Source organism: Camelus ferus, chromosome 9 (genome assembly GCF_009834535.1).
Source record: "Camelus ferus isolate YT-003-E chromosome 9, BCGSAC_Cfer_1.0, whole genome shotgun sequence".
NCBI classification, from domain to species: domain Eukaryota; kingdom Metazoa; phylum Chordata; class Mammalia; order Artiodactyla; family Camelidae; genus Camelus; species Camelus ferus.
Window position 1 is genome coordinate 43,875,340 of NC_045704.1, and position 25,966 is coordinate 43,901,305.

The following is a 25,966-nucleotide window of genomic DNA, read 5'->3' on the forward strand; positions in this document are numbered from 1 at the left end:
CTTCTGCCCATTTTTGGATTGGGTTGTTTGTTTTTTTCTTATTAAGTAATATGTGTTGCTTGTATATTCTGGAGATCAAGCCTTTGTCGGTTTCATCATTTGCAAAAATTTTCTCCCATTCCATAGGTACCACACTTTTCAAAGCACTTTCACATACATCTGCTCATTTACCCTAACACAGCTCTGTGAGATAGATGTGGTTTTTGCATTCCCATTCCCATTCCCATTTAGCTAATGAGGCAGTTGTAGTCAAAGGATTTGTGAGTTGCCCAAGCAGTCTTTGAAGCCCAGAGCTTCTCTACTTGAAGGAGCAGGTGACCAGGGGTGGGCTGAGGCTGGAATGGAGCACCCCAGCTATGCTGGGCTGAAGCCCAGGGCAGAGTGATGCCCACTCAGGGACCCAGTCTCCCTCAAAAGTCCTACACAGGGGGCAGATTACCATAATGTAATGCCCATTTTTTCTGTTCCTTCCTTAGAAGAAAATAGTAAAAAATTTTTGGAGGTAGCTGGAAAAGTAGTCCCTAAAGGCACCACATGACCATTTTGTTTTTCCTCTAAGAGCCTTGTGATGGACAGAACAGCTCAGATTCAGTATTAAACTAATAAAAGAACCTGCTTAACTACACAGGTGAAGCTCTTGTGAAGCTGCTTAAGGGAATCCTAAGCTTTGGGAAGAGCCCTCTCATGGCCATGGCTATGAACTGAACCCACATAATTGCATAAGGTCTGTAAAAGGAGGGGACCCCACTTTGGGTGGCTAGTGGACTTGTGGAAAGACTGGACAATGGTGGGGTCATGAGGAGTGCTTTCCTGGAGGTACTGAGCAGTGAAAGAGAACAGTGCATGGATGAAACAGCAGAAGAGTCTGTCATTCATTAATTTGAGAAATAGTTGTATATCACCAGGGCCATAGTCAGATACCATGCCTGGATCCAACAGTTTACATATACTGAGATAAAAGCCAGCATCCATTATGAAGTTTAGGACCTCCGAGAACTCTGGGATTTCTTTCAGCAACATTGGAAGGGGATCCAAGCTTTCTTGTCCCTTTTTGCACAAGATTGCACATAGCTTTAGCATCTCTGTCAAGCTGCAGCCATCTTGAGGAGGGAAATCGGTGAGATGTGGGTTCCTGTTTGAGGGAGGAGTTGCCCTTCGGAAAAGAGGAATAAAAATGAGGTTCCAGGAAGGTGATTGAGAGGCTGAAACAGATTCTGCATCAGTGGGTAGGTAGGATTATTGAGGTAAGTTGAGGGAGAATAGTCTGGCAGTATTTGTGCTGAGAAGTGGGACAAAGAAAGGAAATGGTGACTGTGCACAGGAGGGACAGGACAAGGTGTGGGGGGACAGGAAGTAGGTATGCATACTCAGTCACCTGCCTCCATGCCTTGAATGTGGCCTTCTTTAAGGTGTATGGAGGTTGAGGGAGTGAGGGAGATGAATTTAAAGCAGTAAAGAGCCAGAGAGTGAAGAGCTCTGTAAGCCGGGCTGAGGAGTTTATCCCCTGATTAAAAGTAACCATTGAAGGATTCAAAGCAAGGACTATGATTTGACTGATAGTCACATCATCTCCACCCAGTCAGCCAGCAAGTTCTATGAATCCATCTCCTGCCTTTGGCCCACCCCTTCTCTCCTTTACCTTCCCCCAATCTCAGTCCCCTTTTCCCCAGGCCCTCTCCACACAGTGATCTTTCAAACACGTGAATGAGTCCAAACCACTTCCTATCTTAAAAAATCTTCAGTGGTCTCCATTACCTATGTGATCAAGTCCAAATTCTCCTCAACATTGCACATAAGGTTCTTCCCAATCAAGAACGAGGAGCAGAGTATACATGAAGAGTACAAGGGCCTTGAACTCAGACAGACTGGGGTTTCAGTCTTGACTCTGTCACTTAAGAGCTAACATTTATTGCCCAGGCACTTTTAAACTGAATCATCCTAATGACCCCTACCCACAAAGTAGGCTGTAGTATTATCACTCTTTTAGCAAATGTGAATCAAGGTCTGGGAAGAGAAAGAGTGCTCAGTGCCCCCAAGGAAGGGGAGATGCTGGGATAACCAAACAAATAAATCTACAAAGATTGCAATTCCTACCAGTCTAGACATTCTGCATGCATTAGGCCCAGGAGCCTCAACTAGGTTTTCTAAACTTTCTCAGCCAATCCTTGCTCTAAATTCTAGAAATACAAAGCCTTCTACTCATGGGAAGCCATTTGAGTGCTGTAAGAATCAATGGAAAGCGTTCCCCTAACCCCCTTAACTTGCTTTATTGTTCTCAATAACACCTACTTAGTTATTTACCATCTACCAGTCTCCCCTAATAGATATAACCTCCAAGACCATAAAGACGCTGTTTTGTTCTCTGCTGTATTTGCAGCACCTACAACAGTGTCTGTGGGATCTCAACACATTTTTGTGGAATGAATGAATGACTGAAGAGAACTTCAGAGAGCCTGTGCTTCCAGCTGTCCTTTGGCTTTGTTGACTGAAGTTGCCACAGAGTGTGTGGCTGGTCTTATATAGACTTCAGTTCCCCTTTTTTCTACCTGAATATTACTTCTAGGACTTTTACTCTTCATATGTTATGACCCAGAAAGTTATTATAGGGAGGATTTCCTTTGGGAAATAGAAATATCAGACCTGAATTCAGGGTCTAATTGCTGGTACAAGGATAATTGACGTGCTTTTGGCCTAGATAGTAGTGAAAAAATGTCAGTGAGAAGCAACATAAGACTGATGGCATGGGGATGAGTGTGTGTATGTGTGTATAGTTGCCAAAAGGTGGCTGACAGATGCCCTACTGGCAGAGCCTTGGGACCTAATCAAGGTTTTTCAAAGTAGCATTGCTTAGAAATGCCTTATGGTGTGATATGGGCTGTTGGAAGGAACATGATGGTAAGAGAGCTTGGGGAACTTGCAAATCTCCAGCTGCTTTGTAAAGACAAGGAGGGCCAATACCACTTGGAAGCTCAAGGGAAGCAAGGCTGGTAGAACAGCTGCTATCAGCCAAACAAGTCAAGTAAAACACACATTTCAGCATCTCAAATCTGCCCCTCCACTGCCAGCTCCAGTACCCTCACCCTGCTGAAGTAGATTTAGCTTTCACAGATTATCTTGGGTACATCATTCGATGTTCTCTCAGCAAATATTTATTAAATACCTGTTACAGGCCCAGTACTGTGAGAGATGCTAGGAATGCAAACATGAAAAGAATACAGGCTAGTGAGGGAGAAGGACATATGAATACTTTAGTGCTGATGTGAGAGCAGAGAGACAAAAACTCTCCTGGAAATGTCAGACTAATCTTCCCGTGGGCCTAATTTAGGCTAAATCTAAAGGGTAAGCATTCTTGGAAGAGGGAACAGCAAGTGAAAAGATGTGGAGAGAAAACATTTAGGGTGCTCAGGGACATGGCTGAACTTCAAGGGGTGTGTGTGTATGTGTACATGTGTGTAGATGTGTCTGTGTGCTGGGATATGAGCCAGCACAAGCAGATGGGCTATTTTGTGAGAAGCGCTGATACCATGTCAAGGCATTTACACTTGAGTTGTCCACTTACGCATATCCACAGATGGGCTACACCGTTGAGATGAATACCTGCTGTTTGTGTAAGCTTCCTTCTCAAGATCACAGTAGTAATCTGTTTTCACATCCCAAGTAATAGGAAATGTGAGACTTGTCAGTGGTGTTTTCTTAAAAGCATCATTTGTGTGATCAACACAGAAACTCCCTGGCTCCCTTGAGTACAAGGAATGCAGGTATATTTGGGTTGCTTGCTGGTAGCAGAACACTCACATGTAGAAAAAAGTTTCCAAACTTAGAGGTCCCCAGATGGCAGTGAAAAAGGCAACACAAGTAGCACATACTGTCAACATACTAAGGCCTCAGTGGACTTCAAGGGGACAAGTAAAAGGGAATTAACAGTCTGCCATGAACCCTGAATCCTTGTGAGTGACCCTGAAGGGAAATTTCACACTCTGCAGTAGCAGCAGCTATCAGGCTCAGAGCAGTTTATATTAGGCAAAGGGGACTTTCCAATTACACAGAAAGTTCTAGGAAGCACTGTGATGTTAATATACAGACCTGTAATGACTATTTTGTATTTCACCTGTGAACAAGATATGACAATCCTAAGCATCGTGGATTTACATATCAACTTTGATGACTCCAAATTTATATCTCTAGACCTGACTGTTTCCACAAATTCCAGATATATATATCTGGCTGCCTCCTTCCTATCTCCACTTGGCTGTTTAATAAGCACCCTTTCCTTGCCTCTCAAACTTAATGCATTCAAATCCAAACTCCTGATGTTTTTTCCCTCTAAACTTGCACCTCAGAATCCACCATTCACCTGGTTGCTGAGGATACAGAGAAGTTATCCATTCTCTCTCACTCTACCTCCAATTCATCAGCAAACCCTGTCAGTTCTGTCATCAAGATATATCTAGAATTTGAACACTTCTAAATCTACCATTACCACCTTAGGTCAAACCATCACTAACTTTCATTTGAATGCTCCAGGAGCCTCCTAACTTGTCCTCCTGCTTCCTCCCTTACCCCAGTAGAGTCTAGGCCAGGGATCAACAATTTTTCTTTTCTGTAAAAAAGCCAAACAGTAAATATTTTAGGCTTTGAGAATGCAGTTCCTGTTGCAACTATTCAACTCTGTATCGTAGTTTGAGAGCAGCTATAGACAATATATAAACACATGAGCCTGGTGTTTTCCAATAAAACTTTGTTAATGAACTCTGAAATTTTAATTTCATATAATTTTTATGTGCCACAAAATATTTTTCTTTTGATTTTTTTCAACGATCTAAAAATGTAAAAACCATTCTTAGCTCACAGGTTGTACAAAAAAGGTAGTAGGCTGGATTTGGCCCATGGGATGTAGTTTGCTGACTCCTGGTCTAATGTCAAGCCAGAAGTCAATGAATTTTTTTATGGCTTTGTTGAAATATATTTTATATGATATTTAACGTGAGTAAGTTTCATATTATACATAAATAATAAAATTTACTTACTTAAATTATATAGCTCAGTGGTTTTTAGTATGTTCACAGAGTTGTAAAAACCATTACCACAATCTATTTCAATGCCATAAAAAGAAACCCTATATTCACTAACAGTCACTGCCCATTTTTGCTCACCCAATCCTTCTCACCCTGTACCTTGGTGCTAGGCAACCACTAATCTGTCTCTGTCCCTATAACTTTGCCTATTCTGCACATTTTATATAAACGGAATCATATTATATGCGGTCTTTTGTGTCTGAATTCTTTCACTTAGTGTGATATTTCAAAGTTCATCTTTGTTATTACACATATCAGTACTTCATTCCTTTTTTGTTGACAAATAATATTCCATTGTATGGGTATACCATTTTGTTTGTCTATTCATCAGCTGATGAATAAATTGTTTCCACTTTTTGGCTATTATGAATAATGCTGCTGTGAACATTTGTCTACAAGTGTTTGTGTGGATATACTGTAGGTTTTAATTTCTCTTGGTTGTATACCTAGGAGTGGAACTGCTGGGTCATATGTCTTTTTGTTGTTTAGTTGTAAGAGTTCTTCATATATTCTAGATACATGTCCCTTATCAGATATGTGATTTGCAAATATTTCATTCCATTCTGTGTGTTGATTTCTTACTTTCTTGATGATGTCCTTTGAATTACAAAAGTTTTTAATTTTAATGAAGTCCAATTCATCTGTTTTTTCTTTGGTTGCTTGTGCTTTTGATGTTGTACCTGAGAAACCATTGCTTAACCTAAGGTCAATGATCTTTTAAAAATTTAAGTTTGATCATTTTACTTTTTTGTTTAAACATCTCCAAAAGCTACCTATAACATTTAGAACAGATCCTGTGTCTTCATTGTGGCCTGTAAGACTGCAAGATCTGGTCTACCTTTGGCATCTCCGTACTTCTCATTATACCTGACAGTGGCCTCTGAGTCTGCCTCTTCCAAACCATTCTAATCTCAGGCATTTGTGTTTGTTGTTCTTTATGCTTCAAATTCTTTTCCCAGACATCTGCATGACTTGTCCTTTTTTTTTTTTTTTTTTTTTTTGATTTGTCCCTTTTTCATTCAGGTTTCTGCTCAAATGTTGCCGTGTCAATGAGGCCAGCCCTGACCACTCTTTCTAGAGGAGTAGCTTCCTTGGCCTCAGTCACTTGCCATCTCCTTACCACATACTACACATCTGTACATTAAAAATAAGCAACTTAGATGTAAACACTTTATTCCTTCAACTAAATTCCAGTACTATGAGGGCAGTGACTAATGGTATAAACAGAAACTACACATACAAAAAAGAAAATCATATAAATGCATTCTGAAACCTCAAGAAGTCCTAGAATACAGAAATACACTCCTTTTTCACTGTTACACAGGAAACACTGCTCTCTTCTTCATAGCACACATCTTTACATGACCTTGTATGGCTATATGGTTTATTCCTGTATTTTTAAGGCTTGGCCTGTGATTGGTGCTCAGTGCACAATAAATGTGACACTGAAAGTCAAGACAATAATAGGTATTGAGTGTGCCCTTTGAAGGACAAAGCTATATGCTGGGAGCAAGGTGGGAAGGGCAAGTGGAGTGGGTAGGGGGTGGGAAAGATAAAGGCTAGGGATGTGCAGGGATGAAGAACGGGCAGAGAGCAGAGCAACAGTGAGAACTCAGGTTCCTGTCCTCCAAAAGTTTCCCATCTCACTCTTCTTGTTGGATCCTATATGGCCTTCCAACAAAGCCTACCATGTTACAGATAATCCTCTGTAGGATATGCCAACTGTTGAGTGCATAGGAACTTCAGTTAGTGGAAGGCAAAGTCCTATTTTTATTGTTAGGGGCTAGATCTGAAGGACTCTACAGTGAAAGCACTAATAGTTTAGAACAATTGAGATACGTGTTGTGCAAATGGTAGCCATTAGCCATTAGCCATATGTGGCTATTAAGTACTTGATGTGTGATAGTCTGAATCTGAGATGTGCTATAAGTGTAAAACACATCAGATTTTGAAGACTTAGTGCATTAAAAAATGTAAAATATATCGATTAAAAATATTGATTATATATTGAAATGATAGTATTTTAAATATGTTGGGTTAAATAACATTAAAATTAATGTAACCCATTTTTTTAACGTGGTTACTAGAAAATTTTAAATTACATATGTGGCTCACATATGTGGTTGACATTATATTTTTATTGGATTATCCTATGTTTTCCTGAAAGCCCCTAGGAATAATGCCTGGTACCCAGAATGCTTTCAATAAGTACTGGCTGAGTTCATTAAGTTGGGCTGCCTGAGAAGACTCTTTACACTAAGAACTGGCAAACTCCATTTTCTCCAAGCAAAATGTTTGTATATTTGGCAAGAACCTGAGTATGTGGTCAGCCCTTAGCAGTGGGAAAGTGATGGAAATGTGTGAGGCTGTTGATTAGCTTCAGATTGCTGTTGGTTCTCCAGCTGTATTTACACTCTGCTTCAATGAATAAACACCACTTCAGCTGGGCCAGCCTAAATGTTTATTTCTTTGAAAGCACTATTTCCAAAACATAAGCACTTGTTTCGTGGTCTGTTTGAGGGAGGCAGATCCATATGATTCTTCAAAAACTTCTATTGCTCACATAGTTTGGAACTTTGGAATTGGACCAGTTCGTTGGCCTCTGAGTTGTTACTTCCTGTTTAGAAGTTGCTCCCCAAATATATTTTGTTTCAGTTTGGGACGTAAGGACATCAAAGAAGTTAAAGGGGAGTTAAACTGCATAATAGGTTTGTACTCTTTAAACTTGTTCTTCAAAAATTTGCCTTGATCTCTTCAATTTTTTGCTATGAACAAGTGTCTCTCTCCTTTTCCCCACAAAGTGGTGCTTTGGCATAGAATCATCAGCAGTATTGACATGCAAGGCCATTTAAGTGATTTCGAAGCCAACTGTAAGCAATTCTAGTACTCAATTCCTGGGATAGTTTTAAAAAATTTTAATTTCAGGTGGCTAGCTTTAAAAACAAAAGAATACTACACCAGCTTGCACTAGAGTATGTTAAGGATTTTGATTTCCAAATATATAATAACTTTTAGGAGAAAACATTGAATTATTTCGTAAGGACTGTCCATAAAAACATGCACTATGAAACATTCTTATTCCCATATGACCCAAATATGCATGGCCTATCTCAATTTTCTACTAAGAGGTGTCGGGGAGGCATAGTTGGTAGTGCACTGAGCTGCACTGTGGCTCATTGAGTCAGTGTTGTGACGGTAGAATAAACAACATTTTGTCCATACAGTGGGACTAATATGGAGTATGGCCAATGGGCCTTCCTAGTCATAATATTTAGTTCTTCCAGGTTAAAAAAAAAAAAAAACATTGTTCAAAAACTAAGAATAAACTACTTAATATAAGCCACAGAAATGATTTCGGTAGCTTGGAGAAAAATTAGGAAAGAAGGTAACACTCTTCAGTGATACTATAATAGTTTAAAAGTAAATGTATTTAAAGCTATTACAAGGAGAAAACAAGAACTCTTGAAAAACAGTGAAGTGAAGACAAAGGAAAGATTCTGCACTTTGGAGAACTTTTTGCTTTGCTGTAAATGAGCATTATGTACCTAACAAGCACAATGAGAAGTAACAGTCTTGACAAATCTTTTAGATTTTAAATCTCAGACACTATAATTTCTAAAGTTTTCACATTTTAAAATTCAACAACAAAAATAAGTAGCTTAAACCAGGATTCCTAAGTGTCAAGGACACCTCAGGGTGTGGTAGGTCCTATCCTGGGTCTGTGGTGGCTGCTGGTAGAGATAAGGCAGGGTCAGGATGAAATCCTTTATTCAGAAAATACATTTCCGGTGTATTGTTCATTACTTTAACTTACTCATCATACTTCCTCATTAAGAGGATCATCTCAGCAACCAGTATATAAAAGGACATAACATTTTAGTGATGTAAGGCCTATATTACTGATCACCATTCTTGGAAGATAAGAGTATCTTACCTGTAGCAAAGGCATCAGCTGCAAACCCAGTGCTTGCTCATAGAGCAAGTTCAGTTCTGCACAACTGGAGAAGGAGAGTTTGCAGGTATAGAGGTAATAGTGCACATGCCTGAATGTGGAACCATCTCTGTCGATGAAGAGCCTCTGGCTTTCTGAAGAGGTCAAGGCTGATGCCTCTTTCCACAGCAGGGAGTCTGGGAACTGAGCGAGTTTGCTTCTGGGAACTGAGAAATGCCAGCCCCCAACATTGAAATGAAACAAATCCTCTGCTGATTCATGAGGCATACCAGGCTCCTCCTAAAGGGAGAAAGAAAAGAGAGCTATGCAAGAAAAAGTTATAAAAAAGTATCCATATTGGAAACGAAGAAGTAAAGCTATCTCTTATTTGTAGATGATGTGACTTTGCATATACAAAATTCTAAGGAATTCACAATGAGTTTATTAGAAACGAGTTCAAGAAGGTTGAAGGGTACAGATTAATATAAAAAATCAATTGCAATGAACAATCCAAAGATGAAATTAAGAAAACAGTTCCATTCACAATAGTATCAAAAAGAACAAAATATTTAGGAATAAATTTAATAAAAGAAGTGCAAAACTTGTACTCTGAACACTTCAAAACATTGTTGAAAGAAATTTTAAAAGACCTAAATAAATGGAAAAACATCCCATGTTTACAGATCAGAAGAAATATTGTTATGCTAGCAATACTCTTCAAATAGATCCACAGATTGAACACAATCCCTTTGAAAATCCCAACTGCTTTTTTTGTGTGCAAAAATCGACAAGCTGATGTTAGAATTCATATTGAAATACAAGGAAACCAGAATAGTCAAAACAAACTTGAAAAAGAACAAAATTGAGAACAAAATTTGAGGATTCACACTTCCCACCTTCAAAACTTACTACAAAACTACTATAGACATACGAATAAGTGGAATAGAATTGAGAGTCTGGAAATAAACCCTTACATTTATAGTTAATTAATTTTGACAAGAAAGTTCAATGGGTAAAAAATAGCCTTTTCAAAAACTGGCGCTGGGATATCTGGATATCCAAATACAAAAAAAAAAAGAAGTTGGACTCCTACATCACACCATATAAAAAATTAACACCAAGTAGGTCATAAAACTAAAAATAAGAGCTAAAAATACAAAATCCTTAGGAGAAAACCAACTCTCCATGACTTTGGATTAGGCAATGCCTTCCTAGATAAGAAACAAAAAGCACAAGTGAAATAAACAGTAAATAAAGAAATAAAACTTCATCAAAATTAAAAACATTTGTGCTTCAAAGGATATCATCAAGAAAGTAAAAATGGATAAACAATAAGGTCCTACTGTATAGCACAGGGAACTATATTCAATATCTTGTAATAGCTTCTAATGAAAAAGAATATGAAAAGGAATATAAATATACAACTGAATCACTATACTGTACATGAGAAATTAACATAATATTGTAAACAGACTATACTTCAATAAAAAAAAGTAAAAAGACAACCCAATAATGGAACAAAATATTTGCAAATCATTTATCTGATAAATAATTTGTATTTGAACTATGTAAAAAGAACATTTTACTCAATAATAGAAAGACAAATAACCAAATTTAAAAATGGGTAAAGAATCTAAATAGATATTTCTCCAAAGAGAATACACAAATGGCCAATAGCAAATGAAAACCTACTTATCATTAGCCATTAGGGAAATGCAAATCAAAACTCACAGAGTGGATATTTCATACCCACTAGGATGGCCTGAATCAAAACAATAGATAATAATAAGTGTTAACAAAGATTGGAGAAATTGGAACTCTCACACACTACTGATGGGAACGTAAAATGGTGCAGCTGCTCTGGAAAACATTTCAGTGGTTCCTCAAAACATTAAACATGCAGTTCTCACATGGTTCAGCAATTCCACTTCTAGATACAAGTGCAAGAGAAATGAAAACCTATGGCCACAGAAAAATTTGCAGGGAAATGTTCATGGAAGAATTTTTCATAGTAGCTAAAAAGTAGAAACAACCAAAATGTCCCTCAGCTGATGAATGAATAAAAAAAAATGTAGTGTATCCATACTGTGGAATATTAGTCAATAAAAAGGGATGAAGTACTGGTACATGTTAGAATAAAGATGAAATGTTGAAACATTATGTGAAGTGAAAAAAGCCAGTCACAAAAGACCACATATTATTCCATTTGTATATAATGTGCAAAATAGGCAAATTTATAGAGACAGAGAATAGATTAGTGGTTGCCTAGGGTTGGGGAGGTTGTAGGGGAAATGGGGAACTGCTTAGTAATAGGTATGAAATTTCTTTTTGGGATGATGAAAATGTTCTAAAATTGATTATGGTGATGTTTACACAACTCTGTTACCATACTAAAAACCATTAAATTGTACATTTTTAAATGGTAAATTGTATGCCATGTGAATTATACCTTAATAAAACCGTTTAAAAAAGAGTTATGATGAGTTGCTCCCCACCCCATTGTACACATCAGGGCTCTCTTGGGATCACATCTGCAGAGACATTACATTATTGAGGACACGGCAGGGCAGCGGAATGTGACAGGCTCCTTTTTATATATACAAAGACAGCAAAAGATTAACCTTTCGCAGTTCATTGTTAAAAGTTCAAGGTTATTTATTCATAAGTAAATTGTCTACTTTGCCTCAAGATGACCTTATTAACACTATAGAAAAGTAGAAAGCCATCAAATATACAAACCATCTGTATCAGATGTTAAAATAAACACTCAAGGAACACTACTTTTATAAAAAAATCTTTTAAGAGTTGTAAATAGTATGTAAATTTTTACCTAAAAAAGGACCAGAAAGTAATATTGAATTTGTGAAAATCAATAAAGGGAAACCTCACTAAAATGGAGTCAGGATGATACTGAGTAGGACCCTGTGGGCACCGCCCCTGCCAACCCCTGCTTCTTGTTTATGGAAAAGCTGAAGTCTCCCGGGATTTCCTGAGTCATAAAAGAGCAGGCTTAAGCAATTGATGATTAGGACAAGTCCACACAAGTCTGCAAGCAGTGGAGGAAGGCATCGACTCTGACCACTTATTTCAGTAACTAACTGAGATTACTTCCCCATTTCCCTTTAAAACTTTTATGGCTGAGCAGAACATTTGGAGATGATTTTTGGGGGACACTGAGTCCACCAGATTGCTGGCATTCTGATTAAAAGCAACTTTCCTTTTTGTTATCAAGGCTTTGCCCCCAGGATCATACCCCTGTCCCTGCCTTGAACAGAAATCAATTACTCTTATCTAAGTCTCAGGAGGCCTCACAAAGAGAAGAAACAAGAACTGATTAGGACCAACTAGGCCCAAAATGGCAGATGATTTGACTTCCAATGGACCTTGAGCCTCATTATATGCTCATTATAATGTATTAGCATGGTAAATGACACACCCACCAGGGCCATGATAGTTGATGATTTCTATGACAACAATCCGAAAGCCCATACAAGGACAGAAAAAAAAGACCATTGGCTCCAGCACACCTGGAAGGAGGACATGATGGCAGAAGCTTCCAATAAAAGTCCATGTAGCCTCACTTGGAGCTGGAACTGTCTCCATCAGACATCTTGGCTAACACCTCCCTGCCTGAGCACTTTCCTTTTCCTCTTTTGAGTAATAAAGCAGCCTGCCTTTCACTTTGTACTCTGATTCTGCTGAGAATTCTTTCTCAACCAATGGGCGAGGACCCACATTTTAGGTGGGCTTTCCAATTTGGAGACCTTTCTATCCTCTAACAAGGAGGCCAGAAGAGGGAACTTTCACAAACATACCACTCAAGGTCAATAAAAATCCCAGCAGGAAGAGACATAACTCAGAGCTCCAGCAGGAGGTGACACTACCTTACTACTGGCCAGAAGGAGGAAGAAAGATTTTCTCCTTGCCTAGAAACAGCTCAGTCAATGAAAGACTGTCACAACTCAGCCAATGAAAAGTCACTATACTTTAAACTCTGAGTTTCCTCCAATGGATGTTTTGTTTATAACAGCCCCTCCCAGCTTCCCTTTCTCCTCTATGAAAGAGTTCCCTCTCTTCTGCTTTATCAAACTTGCATGTGGTTCACCATAGCTGCATATCCTGAGTTGCAGTTCTTTACTGCTCCCAAATAAACCTGTTTTGCTGGTAAAAATAACTGGCTGTTTTATGGTTTTATGTTAACAAATTCTAGGTAAAAATTATGCATGCTGAAGTGATTGGGGTGCAATATACAAATCTTTGAAACTTATTTTTAAATGCATCAAAAAAGATGAATCAATAGAGGGATGGATAGATGGATATTTGATGAAACAAGTACAGCAAAATGTTCATTGTAGAATCCAGGTAGTGGGTATATAGTGCTCACTGTAAAATTCTTTCAACCTTTCTGAATGTTTCAAAATTTGCATTAAAACGTTGGTGGGGGGAAAGAACGTTAAAATAAGAGGTGGTTGCTCAAGGGAGGAAAAGTCCACTTCTCTAACAAAACCTGCATCTTCTGACATCTGAGGAAGGAAAATACATGCATGTACAAAGAAGGGGATGTGGTTCTTTTATAATAAGCCTGGTTTAAGTATTCAGATATAAAGAAGAGCAATTACATATAGCACGTTTGAGGCTAAAAGAATTAAAGGGGACATGAAGAGAAAGATTACAAACTGTAAAATGTTGGTGTCTCACAGAAGCAGAACTGGAAAAGCCAATCTAATGGGCTAATTTAGGCTTTTAAATCCTGGCCTTTCTAAACATGCCTATGGCTGAACATGACAAGCTGAGATTAACTAAGGGCCCCACCTAGACCAGAAAGCATAAATTTGTAAGGACTATTTAATTTGCTTTCTATTCTCCTTAAAGGTGATTAGCTGGTTGAGAGCTCAGTGAAAATGCCTGAAGTGAGCAGATTTTGGATGCCAAAGAAAACTTGCTCCTTGAAGGGGAGCCACAGATATGGTCTCAGTTTCTCTTTTCTTATTAAGGACAAGGTATGACAAGAGGGTCTTGGCATAGAGTTTGCCTCCTTCATGTCTCAGGTACATGTCTCATCCACAGGTGAGCTCCCAAGAGGTACCTGTTGGAGTGAGGGTAGGGGCTAAGGATGTGGTTATTCTTTCCAGTATTCTTCCAGACGACTGCTTAGGAGCTGGTTAGTGGAAGAAATACCCCAGTCTGGGGAGAGCCCTCCTCTTAAGTCACAGGCAAGCTTGGGGGCCTATAGTACTTGAAGGAAAAAAGGCTTCTCACCAGACTGACTGCAGGAAATGGGGTAGCCCTCGACATCCCCACCCCATCCCAAAAAGTCTCTCTCTTGTGCATACTGATCCCTCTCCCCAAAAGGAGCTCCTTCCAGATCAATTTCTAGACCTAGAACCAATTCATGCTCTAAAGACGGGACCTCAACTCCTCAGAGCCAACGTTTCAGATCTGGAACTCCCCATCATGCCTCAGAGAGCTGCTCCCACCCAACCCCTCTTATCCCCCACTCCCACCCCATTCACCCACCCGCCCACCGCCTTGCCTCAGTCAACACCCCCAAACGCTGAGACAGAAAGACCTTCACCCCGTCAGACACACTCTCGCCCCTTAGACCTAGAGTCCCCCACATCCTCGCTTCGACCCTCAAATCAGGCACATTTTTCCGACTCCTCAGAACTAGCCTTCAAACTCTTCAAAGCTGGGGCCATGTCCACCCGCCGTGTCCCACAGCCAGGTCCCTAACCCCATAGCCCTTATCCTCAGCCACATCGCTCCCATTCCTTGTTTTAGTATCTTTGGCGCCCCCGCCAGGGCTGGCTGGCAGCATACCATGGTCTCGTCTCCTGAGGCGGGAGGGCAGGCTCGTGACCCGGGCAATAACGGCCCCCGGGAGCGCGGCGGCGCGCGGCGGGAAGGGGCGGGGCTTGGCGCGCGACAGGCCGTCTTGCGGGCTGCAACAGGTGAGCCGCGCGTGGGGGTGCCGGCGGGCGGGGATGGCGGAGCAGTGGGATCTGGACGAAGAGGGTATCCGCCGCCTGGGGGCGCTGACCCTGGAGCAGCCCGGTAGGGCCTGGCGGGAAGGGCCTGGGCCGGGAGCTTGGGGTTGGAGGCTGAGGGGAGAAACCTGAGAGGCAGGCAGAGGAGTCTGAGGTAGTCAGGGGGCAACAGCGGTGGAGGAGAGGCCCCTGAGGCGGAGGAAGGGTTACTGAGGCAGAAGAGTTACACTGAGGTAAAAGGGTTACATACTGAGGTAGAGGTGAAGGAACTGAAGTAACCGGAGAGTATGGGGCGGAGGGCGAGGAACTGAGGGAGAGGGGCGAAGTCTAAAATGGAGGAGGAGAAACAGGGTTAACCAGACCCTGCTGCCGGCTACACAGAACTGGACAGAGTCTTTCCCCTAGTGGAAAGAAACCGAGCCCCAAGAGGGGTCTTGGTGGAAGAAGGGGAGCGCTGGGAAGGGAGTTGAAGTGGGAGTGCTTTCGAGGAGCCAGGAAGGGCGTTAATTTTGGCAGTTTTGGAAACTTCCGACCCAGGAGGGCTTTTCCTGTCTTCGTCCAGTCTCTGCCTCAAGAATTTAGCCATTTCTTTGATCCACCTGGATGTGTAGCCTCCTTTTGAGACCCAGAAAGGGATCTGATGTGAAAGAAATAGGAGCTGATCTCTATAGGAGCTTAGATCAGTGTCCCATCCCTGACCTCGTCCTAGAGGTAAAGCTGGCGGACTGTTGACGTGGGGTCTCATACACACAGCTTGCTTTCTGAGTTACTAAGGAGTAGAAATGTTGAAAAAGATACCAATGTTCCTCATTCAACTTTAACCCTTCCTGAATACATTGTATCTTAATGCCAGGCCCTGTGTTAAATACTTTCCCTGCATTATTTAATCCACATAACAAGCTTATGAAGCAGATGCTCTTATTGTCCCTATTTTACGGATATATAAAATTAGGTTTATGCTCTTGCCTAAAGTGATGCAGCCAGGGTTTATTAACCCGGGACTCTGATTCCAGAGGCTGTGCTCTAACCCTAGCAAAAAGTTGCCTTTCTTGCTTCCTCTAGTACTTTTTATTTGTGGGATATGCAATAACTTGGTTTTATTTAAAAATTATTTATTTCAAATTTATCAAAATTAGTACATGCTAGTAACAAACATTGCATGAGTGAGCAAAGAGGGTATTAATTTTTCCTTTCTTTGGAAGTACCCCCTCCCCCATCCCAAAGATAATGGTTTGGTGTGCATATAAATAGACTGATGTAGACATTTCAGGTTTATTTTTTTCCAGATTACTTTGCACTCTCCTAATTTACAAGTTACCTAAGAAGAGCTTCATTGGTTTGACATACTGTTGTGCCTTTGTCTCTTTTTTAAAAAAAATTATTCAATTTGATTTGTAGGGGGCACATACCCCTTCTATTCTCCAGCTAGAACAATATGTGGCAGGTTTTTTTTTTTCTTATTTGCTTGTTTTTATTACAAGCATGTGAATAACAAAATTAATTGTGCTTATTCTGACAGTTCAAACCATACAAAAGTATCTAAAGTAAAAGAATATTCTTTCCCTCCTTCCGTACCTAACCTAACAGTAATTTCTTAATATTATTAGATATCCAACTAGTTTTCTCATTTCCCCACTGTCCTATAAAATTTTTCTTCTTTTAAAAATTTTTTGGAATCAGAATTTATACAAGGTCTATTGCAATTGGTTGATATTGATTTTAAATATTATTTTATCTATAGGTTCCTTTCCTTATTTTTCTTGCATTTTCTCTTGTTTTTGAAGAAACTAGTCATTTGTCCTGAATAGTTTCTTACAATCTGGATTTTGCTCATTACATTCCTAAGATGTTTAACATTTTCCTCTGTTCTTGTATGTTCTATGAATTGGTAGTTAAATAAGGCTTGATCAGATTCAGGTTTGATTTTTTTTTTTTTTTTGCAAGACTGTTTCATAAATGATGGTGTATAATTCCGTCAGGAATTATATAATATCTGGTGTTCTTTTTGTGATAGTATCAGTCATTGAATATGATTGCCTAGGGCCCATTAATTCATTAGGGATTGCAAAGTGGTAATTTTAAAATTCATTCATTTTTATTAGTTGTAATACTTTTATAAAAAGACATTTTCTCACACCACCTATTTGGTTACCCTGAGGTACAGTTTGTATAGGAAAGACAGGATAAATGCTTGATATTTTTTGCCTTATTTATCAGTTTTTGGAAAGATGAGTTGTTTTCTTATCATCCTCCAAACATGACCAATGAGAGTTGTTTTGTTTTCTTAATATCATTATAAACTCATGGATTTGAAGGTTTTTGATGTGTTCCAATCCACTGCAAATATTATAATTGATGCTGAACTTGTCCCAAATTTGGCAAGTGAGAGATTTTCATGTTGATTCCTGAGGCTTTTTTTTTTTTTAGATAAAGACAAGTAACATTTACTGCTTTTGTAGAATGTTTTCTTCAGTGTACATGACAAAAGAAATTATTTTGTCACTAATAAGTCATCAGTAAAAGTGTAGGCTAGTTTGATTATTCTCTCTTATTTCAGTTTGTATTCCATCATGTAAAAAACACTGTAGCAAATTTGGTGTAGGAGAGTCTAACTGCCTGAGGCACTTTAAAATTTTATTTATTTGAAACACTTTCATCATTATAAACAAGCTTTATTAAAGATTATGAATTCAATTTCCAGGTGAACTATAAATGGTTTTCTACAGAGGAATTGCTTGATCTTTTCATGAATAAAACATATTTTTGCCCACTGGGGTTATTATAACCCATATAGTAAAATTGTAAGATTATTCTGTTGTTCTTGAAATCTGTGATGTGCAGTATTTGATTTGTTCTCTGATCTATTTGTCTTCACTCTCTTTATAACCATTGAAACCGAGCGCATAATCTCTTAAGACCTGTACTTCTCATGAATTATAAAAGAACATCTGTCCCTGTGGCAGTTTGTCATTTGATTGATAATTCTGGTTCCCTTTAAAAATGTTAAAAATGTCTGCTCTTCAAAACAGGCTGCAGTGAAAGGCATGAGAAATGCAGCAGAGCACTGATGGAAATCATAACTGACCTTAGCTTTTGTCCCATGGTAACAAGACTCTCAGTGTATTAGATCATTGCATACTATAGAACTACCAATATGCCATCCTCGAAGTCGGAAAATTTTGTGCATGTGTGATATAATTCACGTCCTGTAAAATTTAAAGTATACAATTCAGTGTCACTCAGTACATCACCACTATCTAGTTCCAGAACATTTTTATCAACCCAAAGGAAACTCCATACCCATTAGGCAGTCAGTCCTCATTTCTAGCTCACCCCAGCCCCTGGCAATCACTAATCTGCTTTTGTCTCTATAGATTTGCTTGTTCTAAACATTTTATATAAATGGAATCATACAATATGTGACCTTTTGTGTCTGGTTTCTTTCACTTAGCATGATATTATTATTTTAGCACAAAGGAGACTTCATTCCTTTTAAAATTTATTTTATTATTAATAGGCTTTATTTTTTTAAAAGCAGTTTCAGATTTACAGAAAAATTGAACAGAAAGTACAGAGAGTTCCCATATTCTCTTCCCCATCACACCTTCCTCACATCCCCCATAGTTTCCCCTTTTATTAATATCTTGTAATAATATATTATTAACTAAAGTCTATAGTTTACATTAGGGTTCACTCTTTGTGTTGTACAGTTCTGTTGTTTTTGACAAATCATTTGTCCACCGTTACAGAATCAACAGAATAGTTTCACTGCCCTAAAAATCCCCTGTACTCCACCTGTTCATCTCTCCCTCCCCACTGAACCCCTGACAACCACTGACATTTTCCCTGTTGCCTTTTGCAGAATGTCATATAGTTGTAATCATATAGTATGTAACACCTGGCAACCACTGATTCTTTTTTAAAAATTTAAAAAATCTTTTAATTGAGGTAAAATTGACATATAAAATTATATTAGGTTCAGGTGTACAACATACTGGTTTAATGTTTGTATACACTGCAAAGTGATCACCATAATAAGTCAAGGTAACCTCTGTCTGTCACCTTACATAGTTACAAAAAAATTTTTTTCTTGCAATGACAACTTGTAAGATCTACTCTCTTAGTAACTTTCAAATATGCAGTACAGTATTATTAACAAGTCATCATGCTATACATCACTGATCTTTTCAGAATATTATATAGTTGGAATTACACATGTGTAACCTTTTCAAACTGACTTCTTTCACTTAGCAGTATGTATTTAAGTTTCCTCCATGTTTTTCTGTGACTCAATGAATAGCTCATTTTATTGCTGAGTAATATTCTACTATGTGAATGTACTATAGTTTGTTTATCCAGTTACTTATTGAATTCAGGGCATCTTGTTGCTTCTAAGTTGTGGCAGTTTTGAATAAAGCTTCCATAAACATTCATGTACAGGTTTCTGTGTGGACATAAACTTTCAGATCACTTGAGTAAATGCCAAGGAGCATAATTGCTAGATCATATGGTAAAAGCCATATTTAGCTTTGTAAGAAACTGCCAAACTATCCTCCAAAGTGGCTATACCGTTGCATTCCACTAGCAATGAATGAGAGTTCCTGTTGCCCCATGCTATGGTCTGAATGTGTCTTCCACTTCCAAAATTCGTATGTTGAAATCCTAATGCCTAATGTGATGGTATTAAGAGGTAGGGCTCCTGGGAGGTGATAAGGTCATGAGGGCCCTCATAAAAAGAGATTAATAACCTTATGAAAGAGATCAGAGAGAAAGTTCTCTTGTCCCCTTCCACTACATGAGGACATATCGAGAAGTAGACAGTCTGCAACATGGAAGAAGGCATTTTCACCAGAACCTGACGATGCTGCACCCTATTCTTGGACTTCCAGTCTCCAGAACTGTGAGAAAAAAATGTTTGTTGTTTATAAGCCACACAGTCTGTAGTATTTTTTATAGCAGCCCAAACAGACAAAGACACCACCAATATTTGGAGTTGTTAGTGTTTTGGAGTTCGGCCATTCTAATAAGTACATAGTGGTATCTCATTATTGTTGTAATTTGCAATTTCCTAATGACTTAAGATGTTGAGTATCGTTTCATATGTTTGCCATCTGTATATCTTCTTTGGTGAGGTGTCTGTTCAAATCTTTTATTTTTTAAATTGGGCTGTTTGTTTTCTTATTGTTGAGTTTTAAGAGTTCTTTGTATATTGGACAGATTCGTGTTTTGCATATATTTTCTCCCACTCTGTGTCTTGTCTTTTCACTCTTAACAGTGTCCCAATATCTTTTGCAGAGTAGAAGTTTTAAATTTTAATTAGAAGTCTCATTCTTAAGTATTTCTTTCATGAATCATGCTTTTAGTGTTGCATTAAAATTTTATTGCCAAACCCAAGGTCACCTAGATTTTGCTCCTGTATTATCTTTTAGAAGTTTTCTCATTTTGTGTTGTACATTTAGATCCTTTTTGAATTAATTTTTATGTAAGTTATAAACTCTGTGTCTAGATTTCTTTCCTTTTCTTTGTGCATGTGGTTGGATGTCCAGTTGTTCTAGCAACAGTTGTTGAAAGGCTATCCTTTTTCCACTGAATTGATTTTGCTCCTTTGTCAAAGACCAGTGAACTATACTCATGCAGGCCCATTTCCAGGCTATCTGGTCTATCCATTGATTTTTTTTTCTTCCAACTCTACACTGTCTTAATTATTATAGCTCTATAGAAAGATTTTAAGTCAGGTAGTATTAGTCCTCTGACTTTGTTTTTCCTTCTTCAATGTTTCATTGGCTATTCTGTGTCTTTTGCCTTTCCATATACACTTCAGAATCAGTTTGTTAATATCTACACAATAACTTGCCTGGACGTCATTGCTTTTTATGGGCTGAATAATTTTTCATTGTATGGTTATATACCACATTTTGTTTATCCATTTATGTATTGGTGGACATTTGGGTTGTTTCCACCTTTTGGCTATTTTGAATAAAGCTGCTATAAACATGGATGTACATATATCTGTTAGAGTCCTTGATTTTAATTCTTTTAATATATACTCAAATGGAATTGTTCTATTGTTTGTTTGGTTTTTGGGTTCTGGTTGTTTTGCTCTGATCTTCATTTCTGAAATCTTTTATTTTCCTTTTTATTATTTCTTGAGTTCTGTCTTATCTATTTTCAAATCTTCCTTCTCTTTCCAATAATCTTTTGAATTTTTTGTATTTCCAATTTACATTTTTCAGTAATTCTCAAACTTCTGGGTATCGGGATTCCTTTAAATTCTTAAAAATTATTTAGGACTTCAAAAAGCTTTCATTCATGTGGATTATATCTACTTACATTACTGTATTTGAAATTGAAACAGAAAATATTTATTTATTTATTTATTTTAATTCACTAAATGATAACTATAACATACCATTACATGTTAACATAGACATTTTTTATGTCCTAATTGAAGACATCCAGATTCTCATATCTGCTTCTGTGTTAAATCTGTTACGATATGTTATTTTGGTTTATACATATATTTATAATCATGCCTCACACAGATATGTAGTTGGAAAAGGGAGGAGTTTTAAATACTTTTTTAGTGCATATTCTTTAATATGACATGAAAACTGAGCAAATGGTAGTTTGTCAAAGTTTAGTTGTGGAATCTGAAACCGTATAAATGGACTTTTTGTATTCTGTTATATTAAAATTCATTGGTACATCTTGCATTTAAATGGATCTTTTATTCATGCATGATTTTGTAACATCATGCATCTATCATTTGAAAAATACTAATTCACTGAGTTATGTAGATCTTCCAAATATTGACAGATTTCATTATATAACATTAAAAATCATGTTTGTTAATATTTTCACAAATCTCATTAGAAAGATCTATAGGTGTTGGTGGCAGATACAAGTTTTCCAGAATTCTAATTTCTCGGTGGAAGCTCATATTTTATAATTGGCAGCAGTTATTATCACTTGTTTTCCTGAAGTGACAGTCTCACTTTGTTTATTTTCAAGAAAATGTCTGCCAACTGTTTGTCTGAATATGTCAGACTTTTCAAGTAGAAATGGTATGCCCCAAAAAAAGTGGCTAATTAAACTGACGTCTCAAAAATCACACAAGTGTTTTCCCTCAAGGCATCCACCATACTTCAGTATGCAACAAAAGTACTTCATGGGTATTTCCTGTTTAGTCACACAGTATAAAAAAGACATACTCAAGGGTCAAGATTTAATAAAATTAACCATTTTTACTGCTTTTTCAAGGGCATTCTTAAGAGAAAGTGGCTTTAAAAAAAAAAGCTGCAAGCATGAAGAATACAATACAGTGACTTGGAGTGAAGTTTGATGCTACTGCCTTGACTCATCCTAAGACCTCAGTAGTTTTTGCTTTTGTATCATTCATGCAAATGTCAACAGAGCAAAAAGGGCTATTAATGTTTTGATACTATTATGAAAATATTTTTTTACTGGAAGTCTACTTTCTTTTAAAAAATTTTTAATAGACTTTATTTTTTTAAGAGCAGTTTCAGGTTTACAGCAGAACTGAGCAGAAAATACAGAGTTCCCACATAGCCCTCCCCACCCACACATATATACTCCCCTACCCTCAACATCCCTCATCAGTGTGGCATATTTGGTAATATCGATGAACCAACATGGACACATTATTATCCAAATTCCATAGTTTACATTAGGGTTCACTCTTGATGTTGTACATTCTATGGGCTTTGACAAATGCATAATGACATGTAGCCACCACTATAGTATCATACAGAATAATTTCATCCCCCTAAAAATCCCTTGTGCTCTATCTATTCATCCCTCCCTCCTTCCCTCTCCCCAAACCCCTGGAAACCACTATCTTTTTATTGTTCCTGTAGCTGTGCCTTTCCAGAGTGTCATTTGGTTGGAATTGTACAGTTCGTAGCTTTTTTCAGACTGGCTTCTTTCATTTAGTAGTATGTCTTTTAAATTTCTTCCATGTCTTTCATGGCTTGATGTCTCTTTTTTTTTTCACTGCACATATATTTTTAAATTTACATATATGTACTGTTCATTGTTTCTAAGAACATTTAGAGCTTTAGCTTTTTTAATTTACATAGTTATCAAAGGAATAAAGCCAACCACAAAATAAAAATTAATTCAAAAAGATACATACACCTTGCTATTAATAGCAACATTATTTATAATTGCCAAGATATGGAAGCATCCTAAGTGCACATCAACAGTTGAATAGATAATGAGGATGCAGCATACATATATATAATGGAGTGCAATTTACTCATAAGAAAGAAGGATATTTTGCCATTTCCAGCCCTCATTCATTTTTTTTTCACTTCAAAAACCAGAATTTTATAACTGGCATAAACATTTCCATTACATCAAAAACAACAAAATACCTAGAAATAAACTTAACCAAGGAGGTTACCTATACTCTGAAAACTGAAATGACACAAAGAAATAGAAATTTTTTAAAATAGTTTTGATTTTGTGTCCCTCTGTGTTTGTCTCAGGGACCTCCAGGAGGCTAGGGACCATGATTTGAGAACTGCTACATTTTGTTATGACATCTTTTTTTTTTTTTTTGAATAGCAGCTTTATTTTATTTTATTTTTTTAACATTTTTTGTTGATTTATAATCTTTTTACAATGTTGTGTCAAATTCCAGTGTAGAGCACAATTTTTCAGTTATACATGAACATATATATATTCATTGTCACATTTTTTTCTCTGTGAGCTACCATAAGATCTTGTATATATTTCCCTGTGCTATACAGTATAATCTTGTTTATCCATTCTACAATTTTGAAATCCCAGTCTATCTTTTCCCACCCCCCACCCCCTTGGCAACCACAAGTTTGTATTCTATGTCTGTGAGTCTGTTTCTGTTTTGTATTTAATGTTTTTTTGTTTTGGATTCCATATATGAGCAATCTCATATGGTATTTTTCTTTCTCTTTCTGACTTACTTCACTTAGAATGACATTCTCCAGGGACATCCATGTTGCTGCAAATGGCATTATGTTGTTTTTTATGGCTGAATAGTATTCCATTGTATAAATATACCACATCTTCTTACCCAGTCATCTGTTGATGGACATTTAGGCTGTTTCCATGTCTTGGCTATTGTAAATGATGCTGCTATGAACATTGGGATGCAGGTGTCAACCTGAAGTAGGGTTCCTTCTGGATATATGCCGAGGAGTGGGATTCCTGGGTCATATGGTAAGTCTATTCCTAGTCTTTTGAGGAATCTCCATACTGTTTTCCACAGTGGCTGCACCAACCTGCATTCCCACCAGCAATGTCAGAGGGTTCCCTTTTCTCCACAGCCTCTCCAGCATTTGTCATTTGTGGACTTTTGAATGATGGCCATTCTGACTGGTATGAGGTGATATACCTCATTGTAATTTTGATTTGCATTTCTCTGATAATTAGTGATATTGAGCATCTTCTCATGTGCCTATTGATCATTTGTATGTCTTCCTTGGAGAATTGCTTGTTTAGGTCTTCTGCCCATTTTTGGATTGGGTTGTTTGTTTTTTTCTTATTAAGTAATATGTGTTGCTTGTATATTCTGGAGATCAAGCCTTTGTTGGTTTTATTTGCAAAAATGTTTTCCCATTCCGTAGGTTGTTTTGTTGTTTTACTTATGGTTTCCTTTGCTGTGCAGAAGCTTGTAAGTTTCTTTAGGTCCCATTTGTTTATTCTTGCTTTTATTTCTATTGCTTGAGTAGACTGTTCTAGGAGAACATTTTTGAGATGTATGTCAGATAATGTTTTGCCTATATTTTCCTCTAGGAGGTTTATTGTATCTTGTCTTATGTTTAAGTCTTTGATCCATCTTGAGTTGATTTTTGTGTATGGTGTAAGGGAGTGTTCTAGCTTCATTGTTTTACATGCTGCTGTCCAGTTTTCCCAACACCATTTGCTGAAGAGACTGTCTTTATTCCAGTGTATATTCTTACCTCCTTTGTCGAAGATTAGTTGACCAAAAGTTTGTGGGTTCATTTCTGGGCTCTCTATTCTGTTCCTTTGGTCTATATGTCTGTTTTGGTACCAATATCATGCTGTCTTGATGACTGTAGCTGTATAGTATTGTCTGAAGTCTGGGAGAGTTATTCCTCCAGCCTCTTTCTTTCTCTTCAGTAATGCTTTGGCAATTCTAGGTCTTTGATGGTTCCATATAAATTTTATTATGATTTGTTCTAGTTCTGTGAAATATGCCCCGGGTAATTTGATAAGGATTGCATTAAATCTGTAGATTGCCTTGGGCAGTGTGACCATTTTAACAATATTGATTCTTCCAATCCAAGAGCATGGGATATCTTTCCATTTTTAAAGTCTTCTTTAATTTCCTTGGTCAATGGTTTATAGTTTTCTGTGTATAATTCTTTCACCTCCTTGGTTAGATTTATTCCTAGGTATTTTATTACTTTGGGTGCTATTTTAAAGAGGATTGTTTCTTTACTTTCTTTTTCTGTTGATTCATTGTTAGTGTAAAGAAATGCAACTGATTTTTGAACGTTAATCTTGTAACCTGCTACCTTGCTGAATTCTTCGATCAGCTCTAGTAGTTTTTGTGTGGACCTTTTAGGGTTTTCTATATATAGTAACATGTCATTGGCATATAGTGACACTTTTACCTCTTCTTTTCCAATTTGGATCCCTTTTATTTCTCTTTCTTGTGTTATGACATCTTTTAGCTTGTTTTGAAATACTAAGTTTCAATTTTCATTTGTTTTGTGGATGTATCTTTCTGGAGTGCTTTCATTCTTCAGGGATGTTATTCTGCTCTTTTGTTTGTTTGTTTTAATAACCACATATAAAATTTGACTGTAAACTTTTTCTGTGTCTCTTTGTTAAAGTGCATTAAGTTTTCCTATTCTTTTGGGTGGGAAGAGTGGGGCTGAATAGCTTTTCTAGTTTCAAGGTTTCGGAGCTCCCTCTTCTGTTGTGTTCACAAAGTACTAAAA

General features: G+C 37.6%; 2 protein-coding genes across 4 annotated transcripts in view; one reads left to right on the forward strand and one right to left on the reverse strand.

The window, feature by feature from the left end:
- KCTD19 (potassium channel tetramerization domain containing 19) overlaps positions 1 to 14,872 on the reverse strand; it is a 28,763-nt gene extending 13,891 nt beyond the window's left edge. Inside the window, exons 1-2 of the mRNA XM_006180625.2 lie at positions 14,827 to 14,872; positions 9,010 to 9,306 (exon numbers count right to left, since the gene is read on the reverse strand). Coding sequence (XP_006180687.1) covers positions 9,010 to 9,306; positions 14,827 to 14,829 — 300 coding nt within the window. The 5' untranslated portion in view covers positions 14,830 to 14,872. The remainder of the gene's footprint in view (positions 1 to 9,009; positions 9,307 to 14,826) is intronic.
- A 7-nt stretch (positions 14,873 to 14,879) lies between these two features.
- Positions 14,880 to 25,966, forward strand: part of LRRC36 (leucine rich repeat containing 36) — a 48,406-nt gene continuing 37,319 nt past the window's right edge. Inside the window, exon 1 of one of the 3 annotated variants that reach the window (XM_032486523.1) lies at positions 14,880 to 14,957. Coding sequence is in view for 1 of the 3 variants with exons in the window: in XM_006180624.2 (XP_006180686.2) it covers positions 14,991 to 15,060 (70 nt within the window). In the remaining 2 variants the exon portion in view is untranslated. Of the gene's footprint in view, positions 14,958 to 14,990; positions 15,061 to 25,966 lie in introns of those variants that run through there. The other 2 variants (XM_032486524.1, XM_006180624.2) reach the window with 2 other exon arrangements.